Source organism: Pyxicephalus adspersus, chromosome 10 (genome assembly GCF_032062135.1).
Source record: "Pyxicephalus adspersus chromosome 10, UCB_Pads_2.0, whole genome shotgun sequence".
NCBI classification, from domain to species: Eukaryota; Metazoa; Chordata; class Amphibia; order Anura; family Pyxicephalidae; genus Pyxicephalus; species Pyxicephalus adspersus.
Genome location: NC_092867.1, coordinates 42,861,942 through 42,881,133, shown reverse-complemented (window position 1 = coordinate 42,881,133; position 19,192 = coordinate 42,861,942). Strand labels below are relative to the sequence as shown.

At 36.9% G+C, this 19,192-nt stretch overlaps 1 protein-coding gene across 2 annotated transcripts in view; it reads left to right on the top strand.

The window, feature by feature from the left end:
* The window catches only part of POLR3A (RNA polymerase III subunit A), a 31,250-nt gene extending 13,021 nt beyond the window's left edge, over positions 1–18,229 (top strand). Inside the window, exons 15-32 of one of the 2 annotated variants that reach the window (XM_072424993.1) lie at positions 602–766; positions 2,607–2,779; positions 3,840–3,951; positions 4,958–5,076; positions 5,778–5,915; positions 6,342–6,512; positions 7,207–7,320; positions 8,918–8,953; positions 11,603–11,689; positions 11,986–12,068; positions 12,687–12,857; positions 13,121–13,214; positions 14,696–14,788; positions 14,883–15,047; positions 15,499–15,663; positions 16,008–16,139; positions 16,511–16,643; positions 16,782–18,229. In XM_072424993.1, the coding sequence (XP_072281094.1) occupies positions 602–766; positions 2,607–2,779; positions 3,840–3,951; positions 4,958–5,076; positions 5,778–5,915; positions 6,342–6,512; positions 7,207–7,320; positions 8,918–8,953; positions 11,603–11,689; positions 11,986–12,068; positions 12,687–12,857; positions 13,121–13,214; positions 14,696–14,788; positions 14,883–15,047; positions 15,499–15,663; positions 16,008–16,139; positions 16,511–16,643; positions 16,782–16,933 (2,303 nt within the window). In that variant the 3' untranslated portion in view covers positions 16,934–18,229. The remainder of the gene's footprint in view (positions 1–601; positions 767–2,606; positions 2,780–3,839; positions 3,952–4,957; positions 5,077–5,777; positions 5,916–6,341; positions 6,513–7,206; positions 7,321–8,917; positions 8,954–11,602; positions 11,690–11,985; positions 12,069–12,686; positions 12,858–13,120; positions 13,215–14,695; positions 14,789–14,882; positions 15,048–15,498; positions 15,664–16,007; positions 16,140–16,510; positions 16,644–16,781) is intronic. The other variant, XM_072424994.1, reaches the window with a different exon arrangement.
* The last annotated feature ends 963 nt before the right edge of the window (positions 18,230–19,192 follow it).

Genomic DNA, 19,192 nt, shown 5'->3' with positions numbered 1-19,192 from the left:
GTTTTAAGAGAAAACCATAAGCACAGAAGTATTTACCATGTTGTGCTGCAGCTCATTTTGTAATTTTTAAATGGTGGGCCATAGTTGTATTTTAAAACTGAACTCCAGGAAAATATACATTTACACATTGTAATGCATTGCAAATTCCTCCACATACTGGGAGTGGGAGGGACAGTGCTGGTAGTCAATCAAGCTCTGTTGCATTCACATTTTCTGCCAGGAGGGGAGAGCAGTGTACTCTGCGTATTGCTACTCTTTTTATTGTCAAGTTAGCTGGAGGGATGGGGACACCATTGTTGAAATATTGTATTGTAAGAAGTATTGTGAGTCGTTGACCAACATAAAAGCTGAGCACCTATTCACAGATATCTATTGCTGTGTTGGTAAAAAGTTCATATTCCATCTGGATCAGTAACTTCCATGTTTTGAAGAAAAAAAGACATGCTTTACAGCCTGGCAACTAGCATTGGAAGCCTCCAATGATTAACCCTCTCTTCAGTGTCCTATTTCAAAATTCAGCAATTATGTTCTCCTGGAGCTTTGTTTTTCTTTTTCGGACAGATTTTATATTCATAAGTCTAATGCTTGTTTGTTTCTACAGATGTGACAATTCACAACAGCGAGCTAATGTGTGGAAGTATGGACAAAGGGACTTTGGGTTCTGGCTCTAAGAATAATATATTCTACATACTTCTGCGAGACTGGGGACAGCTCGAGGCTGCCAATGCCATGTCACGCCTGGCAAGATTGGCACCTGTTTATCTGTGTGAGTGATGCATGATCACAATGTTTTACGTCTTAAAAGTATCGAATGTAACATGTCATTTGTGGCTTTATTTGGTGGCTGTTGCATGGTCACTTAGAAAAGCAGGTAGCTCTTTCCCTTGCCCACCTAACTTTCCCACAAGTATGGTTTGTTTCAAAAGTCAGGCTTTATTTAGGAATGGAGATTTCTGGTAGGAGCTTGAACACAAAACAAAAGAATGTCATATATGCAAGTTGCAGTCATGTTAGTTTTTTAGCTTCCTTTTTATAAAATATGACTTTATCTCTCTGAAGTATTACATATATCTTAGTAAACAAAGCTTCCTACTTTACCTTTTTTTATTTGGGGAACCGGTGTCTTTATTATTCTTTATAAAGGAAAGTGTCCATGGTGACTGGATTTCTACATTTCTACAACACTCCTAAAATGCAGATGACTAAAATTCAGTTGAGTGACTTTATTTTCCTCTGCTTTGTGTGAACCACATTTCTTTGGACCTGACATGTCCTAATGAGGTGGGTTTAAACTTAGGGGAACTAAATTCAAAAACTAGTCTTTCAATTAATAATCTATTCTTACTTACTTGCACTAAAATGTCAGTATCCCTGGTGGCACTGGCTGGGTCAGCTTGTATAAATGAAAAATATAATGATTTATGATGTGTTTAGAAGTGGCCATCTTGTGACTGGCAAGTTTAGGTTAGTCCCAGGCGAGAAAAGAAAAAAGATATGCATAATTAGGGCAGTGGGAGTGGATTAGAAACACTCCCACCAAGGATGGCATTTCCCAGATTGCAGTTCACCGCCTAGGCGATGAGGAGACCTGGGGTTGTGGCTAGAACCCATTTTTCATGTTTAAGGGTCAAAGCCAGCTGGAAAAAAAAAAAAGATTCCGATGAATATAACTTGGGCTTATGTTATCAATAAGCCAAAGTTGATTTTGTCAGTATAGGCATGCTTTAAGGCATAGAAAATTAAACAGGGCCTATTCTTGTTAAATGCTGTTTGCAATTTAAACAGAAATGTATTTGCTTTAGATAGCTTTTGAAGTGCAAATGCATTTGCTGTTCAAATGCAAAATAATTTAAATAGAACACATTTGGACACTCACCCCAGTTGCTATATTTTTGGTCTTTAACCAGAGTCTTCTACTTGCCACTCAGTCTAATGGTTTCAGATTGTCTATCAGCTAAAACAAACATATGTGGCCTGCACTTGCTAATATTAACTTTATAGGTTCTTTTGTGTCTCTAGCTTTAATACTGCAAACCTAATACAAGTTGGTGATCTAAAGCAAGTATAATCAAACTCCTAATCTTTATACTTCGGGTTTGTGACTTGGTCATTGCTTAGATGCAACATTACCATGTGACCAAATTATTGCTGCATTTGTTTTTGCTTTTTCAGTTTTGGTTGTTAGGTTCTCCTGGTATTTTCCCCATCCAAAACAGCTATTTATCAGGACATAAAGTTAAAAGATCCCTCTGGTCTCTTAGAGCTCCTGTCATGTCATGCCCCAGTGATTTTATATCGTAAAGCTCACTGTTCATGTTCAAAAGAAGAAAAAACATCCAGTTTCGGAAAACCTATTTCTCCGCCGACTAACCTCCAGTCACTGAATTCCTTTGACCTGTCATGACAAAAATGGGTATACATTTTTCCTAATGGCAAATGTCAAAAAAAGGTATGTGTTGGCACTCAAGTGTTCTGTTACATGTTGTGCATTCCTGAGTTGGCTGCTGGCTACTATCTCAAAAGAAGATTCCATATATACTGCATCCAAAACATTATTCTTTCTTAAATACAAGGTGTATTTATATTATATATTTTTTTTTATGCAGCAAATCGAGGCTTCTCTATCGGAATTGGAGATGTTACTCCAGGTCAAGGGTTGTTAAAAGCTAAGCAGGATCTTTTAGATGCCGGCTACAAGAAATGTGATGAATACATTGAGGCTCTGAACACTGGAAAACTTCAGCAGCAGCCTGGCTGCAGTGCAGAGGAGACTCTAGAGGTAACTACATCTCATACTAAATAAAACCCTTGCTAAGTAACTCTTGGTTAGGTTACTTATATAATCCCTGCTTGGTTTATTCGTGTAAAATGTAAAAATGTTGGAAATGTAATACACCAATAATCTAGGACTTGCTTGATTTAAAAAGTTGCAGTCCCTTGTGGTGGATCTTATTTTACTTATATAATTTTATCTACAGACTGTTTTCTTTAGCCACTTTATGTTCCAAGCCAAAATTGGGCCCAAATTATCAAAGCTCTTTAAGACTGGAGAGGAGAATCATTGGTGAACCGAAAGGATGTGTTGACTATTCCAAACTGTCAGGCCCTAAGACTACTTTTTTAGCCAAATGGTATAATTCCTAATTTTAGTGAAGGGTTAGTATAATAGCATTTTTAAAATTTCAATGAAATGTCGTCATATTTAATATTTTTAAATCTGCCGCTATCTTGGAAATAATACCTGGTTATGTTGTCATAAAGGTTTTACTCTACACTCCTTACCTGTTTCCCAATTATTGTATTGATAGCCTGTGTCAGTTGTACAGACATTTTCTACTATTGTCACCATCAGACAGCTCACTCACTGACCATTGATGTGCTGCTGGACCACATAAAAATGCACAGAAACTTGGTGTAGGGAAGGTTATTAGAAATGGTAAAATGGTAAGATGCAAATATATAATAAACAAATATAATTTTCTAAATAAAAATAAAAGGTAATTGTTCTGATGCACAGCTTGTTATTTTTTAGCAAACTAAATCCATTTTGGATTTACTTTGACTAACTTGGATGAAGCATACAATTTACTAATTTTTTTTAATTGTTTTCTAAAAGTTTTTTTTTTTTTTTTTTTTTTTTTTAATCAAGTAATATGATTAACTGGGTAGTGGTTTTAAATCTAGGAACCTGCACATTTTTGTTGGCCATTAAGTCACATAATGCCTGAGGCACAAACAGTTCTTTTTCTTTGTGACTGAAAGCCTGTAGCAAACATCTGCTTTAATTAATATTTATATTTTGAGTGTATAAATGTGGTTCTACTGACTTCTTTCCTCAGGCTTTGATATTGCGTGAGCTGTCTGTGATTAGAGACCATGCAGGAAGTGCCTGTCTGAGAGAGCTGGACAAGAGCAACAGTCCTCTTATCATGGCCTTGTGTGGATCCAAAGGTAAGTTCATGCTTTAGGTCAGAGTCCATCTGTCTTTGTCTACTTTTGGAAAGCAATATGCAACTTTTATGGGATTGTTATGGTTTTGCCACATTGCTCCGCTAAAGGATAACCTTTTTGCCTGGTTAGTTTATTTTTTGTTTTTTTTATAGCTGTTCAGCAACTTCTTAGGTAAAGATCTAATACCTCCATTGTATTGGTTAAGACACTGGTTTAAAATAACAATTTCCATGTCTCATTATTTGTCTCTTTAACGCCCCTAGCGTTCTAATTCTGTCCGTGTTTCCATGCAAAAAGCATATTTAATAATAAACTTTAAATAGAAAAAACACAAAAATCTGTTAAACATTTTAAAAAATAGTTAAACATGTAATAAAACTGTAAAGTTGCATGTATAATATATATTATATAATTATTTATAAATATATTTTATTAAGATTTCTTTGTATTGGATTCAATTCAGCTATTTTGTATTGAATCCAATACAAAATTATTTCAATTTTCTGCCGCTCCTCCCGCCCGCGTCGACGCATGCACCAACGTCACCAGGAAACCCCAGAGATCTTCCCTCCAGTCACCGGGAGAAGATCGAAGGACGCCCCCCACCAGTACCTGTGGGGGCCAGCAGGACGATGGGAGATGCCAAAGGAGCAAGGTAAGTGGGGTTTGTTTTATGCAACCCCGAGTGTGACTCAGGATTACTGCTTTTAGCATGTAAAATCCACCCCGAGTCACACTCGGGGTCGCTTAAAACTTGATTTACGCTCGATTACCACTAGGGGGGTTAATCTGTTTTCTGTGACCTAGTCGTGATAGGTCATATTTAAAGACCACTGCTCTGTAGTATAGATTGTAAATAGGCTGTACGTGTCTTGTGCAAGTTTCCAGGAATCCGAAGGATAAAACAGCATGTTAAATTAATTATATTACTCTGATATTAATCAGGTTATGTATTCTTTGTCTGTATGTTTTTTTGAACCTCCCTAATATGACTCATTTTTTGCAGGTTCATTTATTAATATTTCTCAGATGATTGCCTGTGTGGGCCAGCAGGCTATCAGTGGCTCACGTGTCCCTGATGGCTTTGAGAACAGATCTCTGCCGCATTTTGAGAAGCATTCAAAGGTTAGTTCAGTGTAACCTTTTTCATAGTATACTGTGCCTGTGGGCTTTTGTATTTTGTTTTTTTTTTTCAAAGACTGCTACACAATGAAACAAAAAATGTTAACTTTAAATCTAGCCTAAGTTGGTTATTTTTTCCATTCTCTGCCCCACAATACCATTTGCCTGCAGTATCAAAATTCATAACTTGGGGCTTGCATTGGACTTTATTTACCCTATGCAAGAGGTCCAAGGGCTTTCACAAATCATAAGCATCACTTATTATTTCCACTTATTGTTTTCTAATTGGGTCAGCAATATAGTAAATGGGAAGAAGGTATAAGCTATTGAAAATATGGGCCACAATTACAGTAAACCTGTTGCTGTGCCCTCTGCTTTGATTTAAAGGATACTAATATACTTAAAAAATATGAACTGACCCTATCACTATGCATACCTTTACCGAAAAGCTAGCAACCCAGTTCAAGAAATGTGGCTTATATCATGCAGTACTCCGGTGCTCTTCCTCTGAGGTTCCCGTGGTACCCTGCCCTTACAAGTGGTCTTAAGGTCTTCATTGACCCTAATGAAAAAGCCCTGCAGGCTTTTAGAAATATCTTGCCCATTAGGGCATATAGAGAAAGGCCAAGCATATATAGCACATAAATTCCTGGACCAGGTTGCTCTCTGTAAAATATCTTACAAATCTAACTGCATGTTTATAGCTTCCAGCAGCAAAGGGGTTTGTGGCAAACAGCTTCTACTCAGGACTGACGCCTACAGAATTTTTCTTCCATACTATGGCTGGACGAGAGGGCTTGGTGGACACAGCTGTCAAGACAGCTGAAACTGGTTATATGCAGGTAAACTTGTGAACTGTATTTTCCATCAGTGTATGTCTGACAGTATTTTATGTAGGATACCATTGCTTGCCAAAATGAAAATGCGAAAATGAAAATTCCAGTGTTGTGGCTGTCACTGGCTTGATCTGGACAAATTTGCAGAAGGGGTAAAACTCCTAATCTACAATTTTTTTTTTTTTTTTGGTTAGCAAGGTACTGAATTTGCTTTCTGGTAAAACAGATTTTCATTAACAGCTATGCTTCTGGCGATTCTGGTAGTAACTTGGAAGTCTGGTAGGAGTTGTAAAAAAAACTGTAGTTAACACGATCATAAATGTGCTATTTGTTTTAAAATTTTTGCTACATTTTTCTGTCCTCTAATCTGTAACAAATTTAGATTATGACATTTGTTTCTGTGAATAATATGATTTTGCTTATCGCCTGCAGAGACGACTAGTAAAATCTCTTGAAGACCTGTGCTCTCAATATGACTTGACTGTCCGGAGCTCCACTGGTGACATCATTCAGTTTATATATGGGGGTGATGGACTGGACCCTGCCGCCATGGAAGGAAAAGATGAACCTCTAGAATTTAAGAGAGTCTTAGACAATGTCAAGGTAATATCTGTATCCTTGTCCCATCCTTTCAGCTATAAATTGTAGATTTCTTTTAAATGACTATAGATTAGAGCAAATATCTGTTTTGAGGCTTTCTTGAGGCTGACTGAAACCTAAAATTTGTTTAACCCTGTACTTTTAATCCCCTGCCCTAATGAGAACTAGCTAAAGTTATGAAGTTTTAGATAACTCTTTGGGCTTAAGCTGCCAATCACCAGGAGGAGGATGTTATTAAGCTTGTGAAAGGGATGACAGTACCTAATACACATTTTTCTCAGGGTCTGATTTTCTAGCTTTGACAGAGGAACAGAGTGTCTTTAAAGGCAAGTATAAGAGATGACATGGGGGTGGGAAGGAAGGGAATGTTCTTAAATAAGCAAAGTGACAGCTCTAAAATGAAAACGTGCATTGTGTAAATTTTTTTTATAGAGATGTTCAGATTACAGAAAGGACCAGCTGTTTGCTCAAAGCAGTCTTTCTCTGCCTTGCTCTGGTTGGAGGAAAAGCTACCTAGTTGGTTTGTGGTAGCAGAACTCTGTGGTAGTTATGGCTTTTGTATATGGTACAAATATTGTATACAGCAGCTTGTTCAGCTCATCAGGATGACATAAGAGAATATAGCATTTATAACGTGACATGAATTATATTTCTAGTAATTTATAGCCTTTGCTTTGTATCTCCCTTTTGTTTCAAGGCTGTTTATCCATGTTCAGGTGAACCAGCACTAAGTAAAAATGAGCTGCTCCTGACCACAGAGTCAATCTTGAAGAAGTCAGAGTTTCAGTCCTGTCAGGATTCTTACTTGCAGGTAATGGGGCTCCTTGGTTTTTTCATGGCCATGCAGTTAAATTTATTCATTATGTTTGTTTTATGGTAACAAGAAAATTGGGACTTTATAAGCCTTTTTAAGACTTTTTTAAAGTCCACATTTTCTCAACCTTTTGTTTTCCATATGGTTAATTGAGGGATTTGGCAGGATTTGGCTTGTTTTTTCTTTTAACAAGTTTGTTCACAGTCCATAACTTTGTAAATGTTATCTGTAATAATACAACCATGTTACATATGACCAGACTCTCTCCTTTTGGCATAATTTTTCTCTTATAAAGGTTAAAATATAAATCAAATGGTTCCTTGCCAAGAACCGCAACAAGTTGAAGTGAAAGGAAATCACTGTAGATTAAGGGAAATTTCCTTTAGAAGATCTTTAAGAAAACAGGAGGCAGAGACAACTCAAAACATTTTGAATTTCCCCAATTTTCTTTTAGTGAAAGTGGTCACCAGGACAGATAGAGGATGTTTTCCTGTAAATGTAAGTTTAATGCTTACCACACAAACACATATGTTTAAAAAACAAAACTGCTTGTGTAGTTACTGTATCTCTAATTTCAAATTGCATGAAGGAAAACACCAGATACTTAATATTACAGATTCTTGTAAACTAAAAATCATCCATTTATTAAAAGGTGGACTCCGCATCATTTGGTCTCAGCAGTTACCCTCACACTGCTGGGTTAAGTGCTGCCTGCCCATACAGATTTAATTTGTCTACACCAGTGTTTCTCAACCTGGATTCTGTAGAACCTTTAGGCGTACCTAAACTCAGAATTTTCACTTTACATAAAAGGGTAGACACCCTCCAATTTTCGATCGCCTAGGTGATCGAGAATGAATGGGAGCACAAAGCCTTGGGCTCTTGGGTGCTCCTTCTGTGCATGCCTGAGCATCTCTGGCATGCGCAGAGGGAGCTCTTTTGCAAGAGGGGGAATAAATTGCCGATCTCACACATGTGCAGTGGGATCGGCAAGTTTTTTTTTTTTTTTTTTTTACCATCTACGTCACCTGATCTCACGCCTGTGTCGGGTGACGTAGGAAGACTGTTCTGCAGGATTGAAGGTAAAAAAAAAAAAAGTCGGAAAAGACGGGTAGCCATTTCAAGTCTTTCCACATATGCAAAAAATGATTGTATTTAATATACAAAACTGAGCTTTGTATCAGAATTTTCTTCACTTTCCATTGCTTACTCTTCGGCTACGTACACACATGCAATGGATCTCGTTCGATACTTGGCTCATGCGGATCCACGGATTATGGCCGACGAACAATCGTAATGCAAGTGAAGGGGAGAGAGCACAGCGGGGTGCCGCTCTGACATTCTTCCCCTCTCCATAGAGCAGAACAGTGCAGTATCATAAAAGATCCTTTCCAACAACATATATTGCATGTGTGTATGAAGCCTTAGTTGTGTTGTATCTGTGAAAAAAAGTAAGTTCTGCTTGCATTAACTTTGTTTTGATTATTTATAAAGGAACAACATTCTCATATGTGCAGGCATGTTTATTTATCAGCTTTCTTGAAACATTACACTTTTCTTTATTCATTTTTTCCTCCTTCTCCCACATATCAAGTCTCTCACAGACACAGGTAACAGACATTATTATGAGGTAAATGCAGAATGGAATGAAAATGGCACCCTGTGTTCACATACTGTATGCATTTCTGTGTGCATAGAATAGAAAATAGGCAAGTGTGTGTCTAGCTACTGTTTCCCTTTCCTGCACATAAAAAAAAGAACCCACCCCTAAAATAAACTAAGTTTTGGGTGATGTGTCCCTGCTAATAAATCCTGGCAATGTTTTCTGTAGTGCTCTGACCCTTGTGGAAAATTTCCTCCTCACCTTTGGGATTACAGTGAAAACTGGTAGTCCATGTAAAGCTTCTGTATCTCTGACCAGTGTACTTTCTTCCCAAGATAAAACTTCAGAGGGTGATTGACACAGGAATGCTGCTTGTGTGCTTACTGTTTCCTTGTCGGTTGCTCTCTAGTAAATCGTTCATGGGAATATATATGAATAACTGACCTAATTTATATTTTTTTTATTTTTTGACCTAAAAAAAACATGAATATCTGCTCAAAAATCTGTACCTCACGGGCATGGAGTGTGATCCCCCTGGAAACTATAAATCAGCTCTGCCTGAAGTTGGAGAAACAAAAAAACTTGCATTACGCCTGTGTCAAAGGGCTTTGGGTTTGTGTTAATTGATCAGTCTGAGATGCATCAGAGCTCATTTGAAATCATTGGCAGGTCCAGTTGACCTCCTATTGATCTGCTATACATGTGTTTTGCCAGAATTGTACTAAAATGCGAAACCTTCATGAAATGAACAATAGCCTATCAACAGTGATCAAAAAAGTGACATTTACACGTTTAAAAAGAAATACTCCCTGTAAAGAAATATAATATATACTTTCCCACTGCATTATTCTTTGCTGTTTAAAATAGATAAGCTTTCCAAAATTGTCCAGTATCTGGAATTTTTACTGCTGTATTGTATGTCCGGTATCCCACTGTGCTCTGTGTTTTCTTCTGCCCTGATTCCTTGTCACTTCTATGTTCTGTAATGTAATTAATGTAATAAATAATGTAGGAACTGGAAGATAATCAAAAATGTCAGATGCACATGTTTTATTCCAGGTCCTAAGGGTGACAAACTTTGGCAGTAACAGCTACACCAAGTTATGTTTCAGGAGGTGCTTTTTTAGGTTTAAAAAAAGAAAGCTTTTGTAAAGTGACTGCTGACAGATGTATATACACTAGGAAGAAACCAACTAATGTTATTAATTGTTCATACATGCACCAGCTTTCCACGTCATTTCTCTGCCCAAATGCAAAACCTGATCTGATCAGGCATTGCCATGACACTTCCCGGAAGTTCAGTTCTGCTTCAGAATCATTATCTGTAGCTATTTTTTATAGTGCATGTTTTATGATCTAGCACAATACAGGTTGCTCACTCATGGCAAAGGTTTCTTCAATCCCTAACCTGAAGATTCTTTTGTCAAAAGCCCCCTACCCAACCTAGGCCTCAAAGTTTGTTTCTTAAAAAGAATGAAACCCCCTCCCTTTGCAGCAATCAGGTCTTGACAACCAGTGCTGCAGACACATAAATACGATTCACTCGTAACAAGAGTACTAGGTCCAACTGTTTTGGCTTAAAAAAATAAATAACAGGCTTGTATCCCCACTCTATCACTTACCTTTCATAGTCACTACTTTAACTGACCAGCATGGTTACTCACCCAGTGTTTCACAATATTTTGCCTCTTGGACTGCACCCTCTAAAAATGCTGCCATACTGTTGCTCTGACCCTCTATTCTTCAGTACTTTCAGTCAGTGTCCTAATACAAACACGCAGATCAGATCTTCTAACTTTCTATATTTTGAAAATTATTTCAGCCGTAGTTAAACATGGATAACTTTGATATCCCTTCCACTGGCGTTCACACAGAATTTGAAGGAAACTATTTTTAGGAGGGTATCAGATCTTTTTTTCTTGGGTTCCATTATACTGAGCTTCAAACAAGTCAAGCTTCACTATTTTTTTGCACGTTTTAGTAAAATGCTCAATTAGTTGTTGACCTGAAATGAACTCAAGAAATCAAATGAAGAGTGTTTGCTTTGACATGTAATTCATATGTTCAGAAGTTTTTACAACAATGGCAAGATGAAGATTTTAAGAGGCATATATGTCTACTGGATAGGTTGCACTTGAACTGGGCTGTGCAAGCTTCTACACCATTATAATCTACTATTTAGTAGCTAAAGTATAAATAAAACAAAGATACTCTGATATATCTGTGTGTTATGTTTCTAAGAGGATGCTGGGCTTGCTTTAGCAAGTCAATTTCAAAACACCCTTTAATCTTCTCTCGCGTTTAGGAATAAAACCTGTCTTGGCTTGTGTATCCTCTTTTAAAGGTAGGAAATGTACCAGACTTTGTTACACTGAGACCCCGTGTCCGGACTCATTCTTCCTGATACAGAAACGTGTCTTAACGTGATGTTCTAACATGGTTTTTAGTATATAACCATGATATTGGCTGCATGTTAGTGGTGTGGTTTCAGCATGCTATAGTGTTGCCAAATATGATTTTGTCCATTTAATTTCGGCAGTACAGTGTTCAGTGTAGTAGACTTTAGATGCATATATAAGACTTTAAAATCATGTCCCAGTTAGATCTCAAAACAATGAGCTCTGCATGGTAAATGTTATTTCTCATATCTAATCGTATCAACCTCTCATCCACCAGGAAATCAAGAAGTTTGTGAATGGAATATCAGAAAAGATAAGGATTACCAGAGACAAATATGGAATCAATGACAATGGCTCCACAGAGGTAACAATATTTTGTGTAGTGTAGCAATTGTGAAATTTAGGAGACAGCACATCCATTCAAAGTTCATTATTGAGATGTTTGACAAGGGTACTGCAGCAGTTTGGCAGTGCTCGAGACAAAATATAATGCACATTCTATGCAACCTCTGCAAAGATACAGTTTTAATTGTCGATAAATAACCCACACAGGTTTTCTGTACATGTTTGTAGTACTTTTACTTTATTATACAATGGGACCTATACATTACAGTATCTCGATTATATGTAAATAGTGAATAGTGTTTGTTCTTTGTGCAGCCCCGTGTGTTGTACCAATTGGACAGAATCACCCCTACTCAGCTGGAAAAATTTTTAGAGACTTGTCGGGATAAGTATATGAGGTAAGGTGGCTGCAAATTATATTCACCTTTTACGTTAGATTGTTCCATTGATATCTTTTTGTATCAAGTGAAGTAGTGTGTGCAGTACAAAGCAGTACATTTTTTTTACAGCAGTTATTATAGTTGCAGGTTGAATATAATGTATATCTATCTACAAATCACTGGTTAATAAGTTTCATTTGGTTACATTCTGGGGCTGGCAGTTTTGCAGAAATTTTAAAGTGGTGTAATGCAAAATGACTTGTTCAGCAGGAAATCTACTGGTATCCAAGTGCAATACAAAGAAAATCAACCTTTAAAAAAAACACAATGAGTTTTACTTTTAAAAGCCTACAGGCATACGTTTATTCAACCGACTGCAGGTAACTTAAATCCTAAAAAAAAGTCGATTGTTATTGTAGTTTATACTTTGTAAACAAAAGCACAAGCAGTTATTTGAGTTCAGGACATATTGTTGGTATAAAATAATTAAGAATCAGCAAATCATTTTACAGAGTGTAATGCTTTGCAAATACCTGTAACGCAATGCAAAAGCAGCTTGTTTTGTGCCCATAAGTATAAGATTTGCTTTGCAGTAAACATTTTGGATAGTTATGTTATGTTGATTTGTTTCCCCAGAGCACAGATGGAACCAGGTTCAGCAGTGGGTGCTCTTTGCGCTCAGAGCATTGGAGAGCCAGGAACACAGATGACCCTGAAAACGTTCCACTTTGCTGGTGTTGCTTCCATGAACATTACACTAGGTGTTCCCCGTATCAAGGAAATCATCAATGCCTCAAAGAACATTAGGTATGTGTGTCTTAGTCCTATTTTTATGTTTTCAGATTTAATATGTTCTATTTTACATGGACTGATTGAACGGCCAGCCTAAATCAGATGTGCTGGGCATCCCAGGTTTCAGCAGCTGGCAATTTGTCTAATATTTGAAGTATAATCATCTTATTAAAAAAACAATACTAAGTGATGGAGGTCTAAATAAACTTGCAAATGGATGTCCTGTTCAAACCCCAAATTGAACAGGGTATTAATACTAATTTGCTCTTCTACTTCAGCACACCAATCATTACCGCTCAACTTGATCTAGATGATGACTCCGACTTTGCCCGACTGGTAAAAGGTCGAATTGAGAAAACGTTATTGGGAGAGGTGAGAGGATTTGTATGTTGGGATTGTTTTGAAGCCATATACTTTATACAGTTATATGGTTTCATTTGCCAATGCATGTTGTTCACTATGTGTTTTTGTGAAAAATGTCCTGCATGCTTCATTCAAATATTAGATGTTTAAGAAAGCTTTTCGGTTTTCCCCACTATGATGAACCCCACTGACCAATAAGATAGGATGACCACATGTTGACTGTTCACAGGACCGCATGTTGTCCTCCTTTGACCGCATGTTGTCTGTTCACAAGAAAATCTTCCACATACAAGCACCCCCCCCAAATCAACTCCAGACCTTTTATCTGCTTAATTGACAATGACTTAACAAAGGAATTGCCCACACCAGCCCATGAAATAGCCTTTGAGTCCATTGTCCAATTACTTTTGAGCCCCTGAAATGAAGTGATTGTGTAAAAAAATAAATAAATAAATAAAAAAAAAAAGGCTTTAGTTTCTCACATTTTTATGCAATATTTTTGTTCAACCCACTGAACTAAAGCTGAAAGTCTGCAGTTCAACTGTATCTGAGTTGTTTCATTTAAAATTAATTGGTAATGTACAGAACCAAAATTAGAAAAAAGTTGTCTCTGTCCAAATATTTATGGACCTAACTGTATGTATATAGGAAAAATTTTCTGAATTGTCGTAGAATTTGCATGAGAACTGCAAGGAGTGTAAGGACATTGTTACACGTTAACTTCACCCAGGGGGCTCTTCTATGCAAACTTTTTCTTGACTAAACATTTTCTGTTCTGGGTTGTGTCATGTGTAATGTACACCCTGTCACACACAAATATCCCCTTAAAGAGGAACTAAATTCAAAAACGGCCAAAACGGGGAAAAAAAAAAACACTTACATTCAATCCCACAGTGCAGGCGATCATTTCGGAGGTCTCTTCAATCGGGTCGTGCGTCGTCCCGGTATCCATCTTCGGGTCGGCGCTCCAGTCTTCTCCTTTTCTTCCGGGTTCTTCTTACTACGTCACCTGACCCAGGCACAACATCAGGTGATGTAGTTGGGGGAAAAAAACTTGTGGATCTCATTGCGCATCCGTGAGAATTTTTTTCCCCCTTTTGACGAAAGAGCTCCTTGGCATGCGCAGAAGGAGCACCCAAGAGCCTCCCGGGATGCGTGACGCAGCAGCCAAGAGGCTTTGCGCTTCTATTCTTTCTCAGTCGCCTAGGTCTCAATTGGGTGGCAATGCAGCAGTCTTTTTTTTTTTTTTAAAAAAAAAAAAAAAAGGTGTTGCACTTAAGTTTTGTTTTTTTTTGTTTTTTTTTTTACATAAAAGGGTTGTCTACCCTTTTTATGTAAAGTGAAAATTCCGAGCTAGGTACGCTTTAAGATGATTTGAGTTTTTAGTTTTTGATATACTTTCTCTGTTTTGTAGTGGTAGAGAAGTGTACTGTACTGTTGGCTATTTTTAAGCCATGTATAACACCTTTATTTTTATCTCCCAATTCTAGATATCAGAGTACATAGAAGAAGTGTTTCTTCCTGATAGCTGTTTCCTCCTTGTGAAGCTCTCACTGGAACGCATCCGCTTGTTGAGGCTTGAGGTAAGCAAATCTAATAATTTAAATTGTTTTCTTTTTAATGTAAAAAAAAATCCACAGTCTTCTTTATAGAAATGTCTCTGGTTTTACATTTTAGGTAAATGCTGAGACTGTAAGATATTCTATCTGCTTGTCTAAGCTCCGAGTTAAGCCAGGAGATATTGCGGTTCATGGAGAGGCTGTGTTGTGCGTCACACCAAAAGAGAACAATAAGAGTTCCATGTACTATGTCCTACAGTCACTGAAAGAAGAACTACCAAAGGTATGTGTCTGGGGTATTTTTGCTTGTATATTGGTGTTCTTTTTTTCTTGTAGGCTTTCATTAAAAAATTTTTGGGCTTAAATTAAAGTCTGGAGGATAATTCCCCTGAAAATATGTTGTACATGCTATACTTAAAGTGTTGGTGGGATTGTTACATTTTCCAGCTAATTTAGAGACATAATGTAAAATATTTCCAAACCTGAGCCAGTTTAAAATCCTGTTGTGGTTGTAAAAAGCTTTAACAAAGACCAGAATTTCTAGTGGAAGGGAGCATTAACACTTTGATAACACTGAAATGGGGCCAGTTGTTGACGCATGACCATCTATGACCATTTGTGTGGAGGATAGCAGAGATGATATACATTTAATGTTTTTAAACTGATTTAAAAGGTATAGCGTATTGTAAGTGAACAGAAAAAAACTTTACTAATCTTAATATTTTTATTTGAAGGTGGTGGTACAAGGCATTCCTGAAGTGACACGTGCTGTTATACATATTGATGAACAGAGTGGAAAGGAAAAGTACAAACTTTTGGTGGAGGGTGATAATCTCCGTGCTGTCATGGCTACCCATGGGGTAAAGGGATCACACACTACTTCCAATAACACCTATGAGGTGGGATTCTAAGTTTTTTTAAACTGAATTCTTAAAACCTCCTATTATACTTGAAGACCAGTGGCCCATACCTGGACCAACATATCTGGACAGTTTGTACAAAAAGGAGTGAGCAAATATATTTGTTGGTATTAACATATTGTTCAGCTAGTATAGGTGCATATCTGCAAGGACAGTATACATTTGTAAACAGCGAATGTTGCTAAAAATGTTGGATGAATTCAGTTATATATGTATGAAAATGTTTTTTTGTTAGTCATAATATGACATTGCAATTTTTTTCTATGTTTTACTGACTTATCTTTTGTTGTAAGATTGTATGTTAAAATATATTGTGTTTTTAGGTGGAAAAGACTATCGGTATAGAAGCTGCACGCTCCACCATTATAAATGAGATCCAGTACACCATGGTGAACCATGGCATGAGTATTGACAGACGGCACGTCATGTTGCTGGCTGATCTAATGACCTATAAGGTAAGGGGTGGGATTTCTAGTTTTCCATTGGCTGTACATGTACATGATTAGAACACAATAGAAAGTTTTTATTCTACAGAATTGTGTGCTCTAAAATTTAGCAGTTGACCCTGATTTTGCTAATCAGTTTTTTTTAAAAATGTGCTTGATCATTCATTATCAAAAATATTAGGAACCTCTTCTAATCTGGGTGGACAGTGATGTAAACACTCAAAAAAAGGGGTTTGCATTAAGTTTCCTTTTTTTTTTTTCTCTCCTTACTTTTATGAAGCAAAGATGATGATGGTTCTTGTATAACTTTTGCGTACTGTATGTATAATGGTTATACACCTAATTTCTTACCTTTCTTACCTCTTTCTTATCTCTTTAAGGGAGAAGTGCTCGGTATCACACGCTTTGGTCTGGCTAAGATGAAGGAAAGTGTTCTTATGCTGGCTTCCTTTGAGAAGACTGCTGATCATTTGTTTGATGCAGCATATTTTGGACAAAAAGATTCTGTTTGTGGTGAGTAATGTGGCGTGTGTGTGTGTGTGTATGTGTGTATATGTATGTATATATATATATATATATATATATATATATATATATATATATATATATATATATATATATGGACACCTACTCACTTTTCTCTCCCTTTAGGAGTCTCTGAGTGTATTATTATGGGCATACCCATGAACATTGGAACTGGACTTTTCAAGCTTCTACACAAAGCTGACAAGGACCCTGATCCACCTAGGAGACCCTTGCTCTTTGACAACAATGATTTTCACCTCCCTATCACTAGCACATAGTTGAAAGTTTGCTTGTAAAACCCAATGACATTTATTTCATGTCTGGATGCTTCATGTGGAACTGTTTTCATAAAGCTTCCGCTTTAATACTGTGCTTTATAAATATGCTGTATATAAACTAAAAATTGTGTGAATAAGACATACAAAACATGATGCTGCTGTTACCATTGTAACATAGTTGCACACGTTGGTGTGACAGTCGTAGAATACTGAGTTTTTTACACAGTTACAACTTAAATCAGTTTACAAAAACTGATTAACAATGTAAAAAAAAATGTATGAATTTGTACATTTTGTTATCTAGGATTGAATTGTTAATGCTATATCCTGGAATATTTATTTAGAGTTAATTTAACGTTTTCTTTCTTCAAATTGTCTTGGTGTAAGAGTTGTAATCTTGCAACAAGATGATTCTAGCTGCTTTTGGCTATTCCCTCTTAAGAAAGTTTACAAATTCATCTTGTAAAATTTCAGTGGAACTCATTTTTAATATATCTGAAGAAGAGATAATCTCAGTTTGGGAATAACTTTTGTCTCCATACCATTATTTCTTGGTTGCTGCTTCCTTGTCACAAACTATCAGATTGTAAGTTTCTAATCATCTATTAGGACTTCTGCTGATTGTGGGCACGAACATGATTTCATGCTTACTAGCAATTTTTCTTCACAGAAAGATTAAATAGGAAGATAATGAGGGATCAGATGGACTGCGCAATTTCATTGGTCTTGCTCAGCATTTAACGACCACATCAGTTTTCACTCCACCTAGGCTTTTCCACTTTCATTGCCCCTGGCCTTTTTGGCCGATTACTTTTTAACCATCCTATCCATGTTCTTCATTTTGAACCTGAATCAACATCTCCCTCATACTGTGAAGCGCTCAGTGTGCAAGCATTTACTAGTCCATGGAAAGAAGGCATAGAGAAAAGGATCTTTAGCTCTCTTGTGCTATGACCACTAGGTTAGGCCAAATTCTAAGGAATTTTAAGCTAAAGGTCTGCATTTCCAATATTTGCTTTGTGTTTTTTGATTTCTCTCTTCTACATGGACTCTGCTTTGGACAGTCTTCTTGACCTTTGAAATATTAATGGCACTTAACTCTTTGCTGTATAAAATGAATAGCAAGGACTTTTGCTTTGAATGCTGGACTTTGTTTTTGTTTTTTTCTTTTTTGATTGGCACTCGAGATTTTGTAGTATTTTCACTCACTTCCTGTATGTAGACTGTAAGCACTGTAAAATATGCATTAGATGTTTGGATTGAATGTTATGGTTATTAAATACATGCAAATTCAAATTATGTACTTGTCATTAATAACCTAAATACAATTTTTGTTGTGAAATGTTTTTGTTTTTTTAGTGCCTGTGTATCTAGCAGTGTTTCTCAACTAGGGTTACTCCAGAGGTTGCTAGGGGTTGCATGAGCACTGGCCAGCAATGGAGAAGGTCTGCTTTCCTCTGACCATGCTAATGTACTGTGAACTCTGTATATATTAGTTATAGCAGGGGTTCCCTGAAGACCTGAAATTTATTTTTCCAGGGTTCCCCCATGAAAAAAAAAATGTTGAGAAGGGCAAGGGCTGATCCAGAGGTTTTTTTTTAGTGCTGTAACATAATTAGCACACTGTAAATAAACCTAACACTTATTTAGTAAAAACAAGGCATTTTTCACAAGAGCAAATGTATGGCAGCTTCTATCTTTATAAAAGCTTTTTGTTGCTGGAAAACTTTGAATTACAGGTAGTCCCCGGGTTAAGGTCAACCGACATACTACATACATGCGAATGGGGATTCCCTGCTCGCTTGCATGCAGAACGGAGGTTTGAATTGGGGAGGGGGATGGTTTGCATGACTTGCAGAAGAAATCTTTTGCTAAACACCACTGAGGTTGCGGGTGATCTTAAGGACTAAGCTCTTTCTCCAGACTCTTGTAATTCTTTATTGACCAAGACAAACTCTGCAGTTTTGTTTTTGCATATCAAAGCACAACTTGCTCCAGAAGTTAATGAATGTCTATACTCCATAAAGAATTTTTTTTTTTCTTTGTAATTAACTCGCATTAAGAGTTTTATAAAGTAACTGACACCACACTGCCTAATAAAATGTTGAGACAAACATCTGTCCTAATTGTAATAAAATAATGTACCTGTTCTGACTTACATACGAAGTCAACTTAAGAACAAACCTACAGTCCTTATCTCGTATATGTAACTAGGGGACTACCTGTACATGAAAAAAACATGATCTACAGAGGAATAAT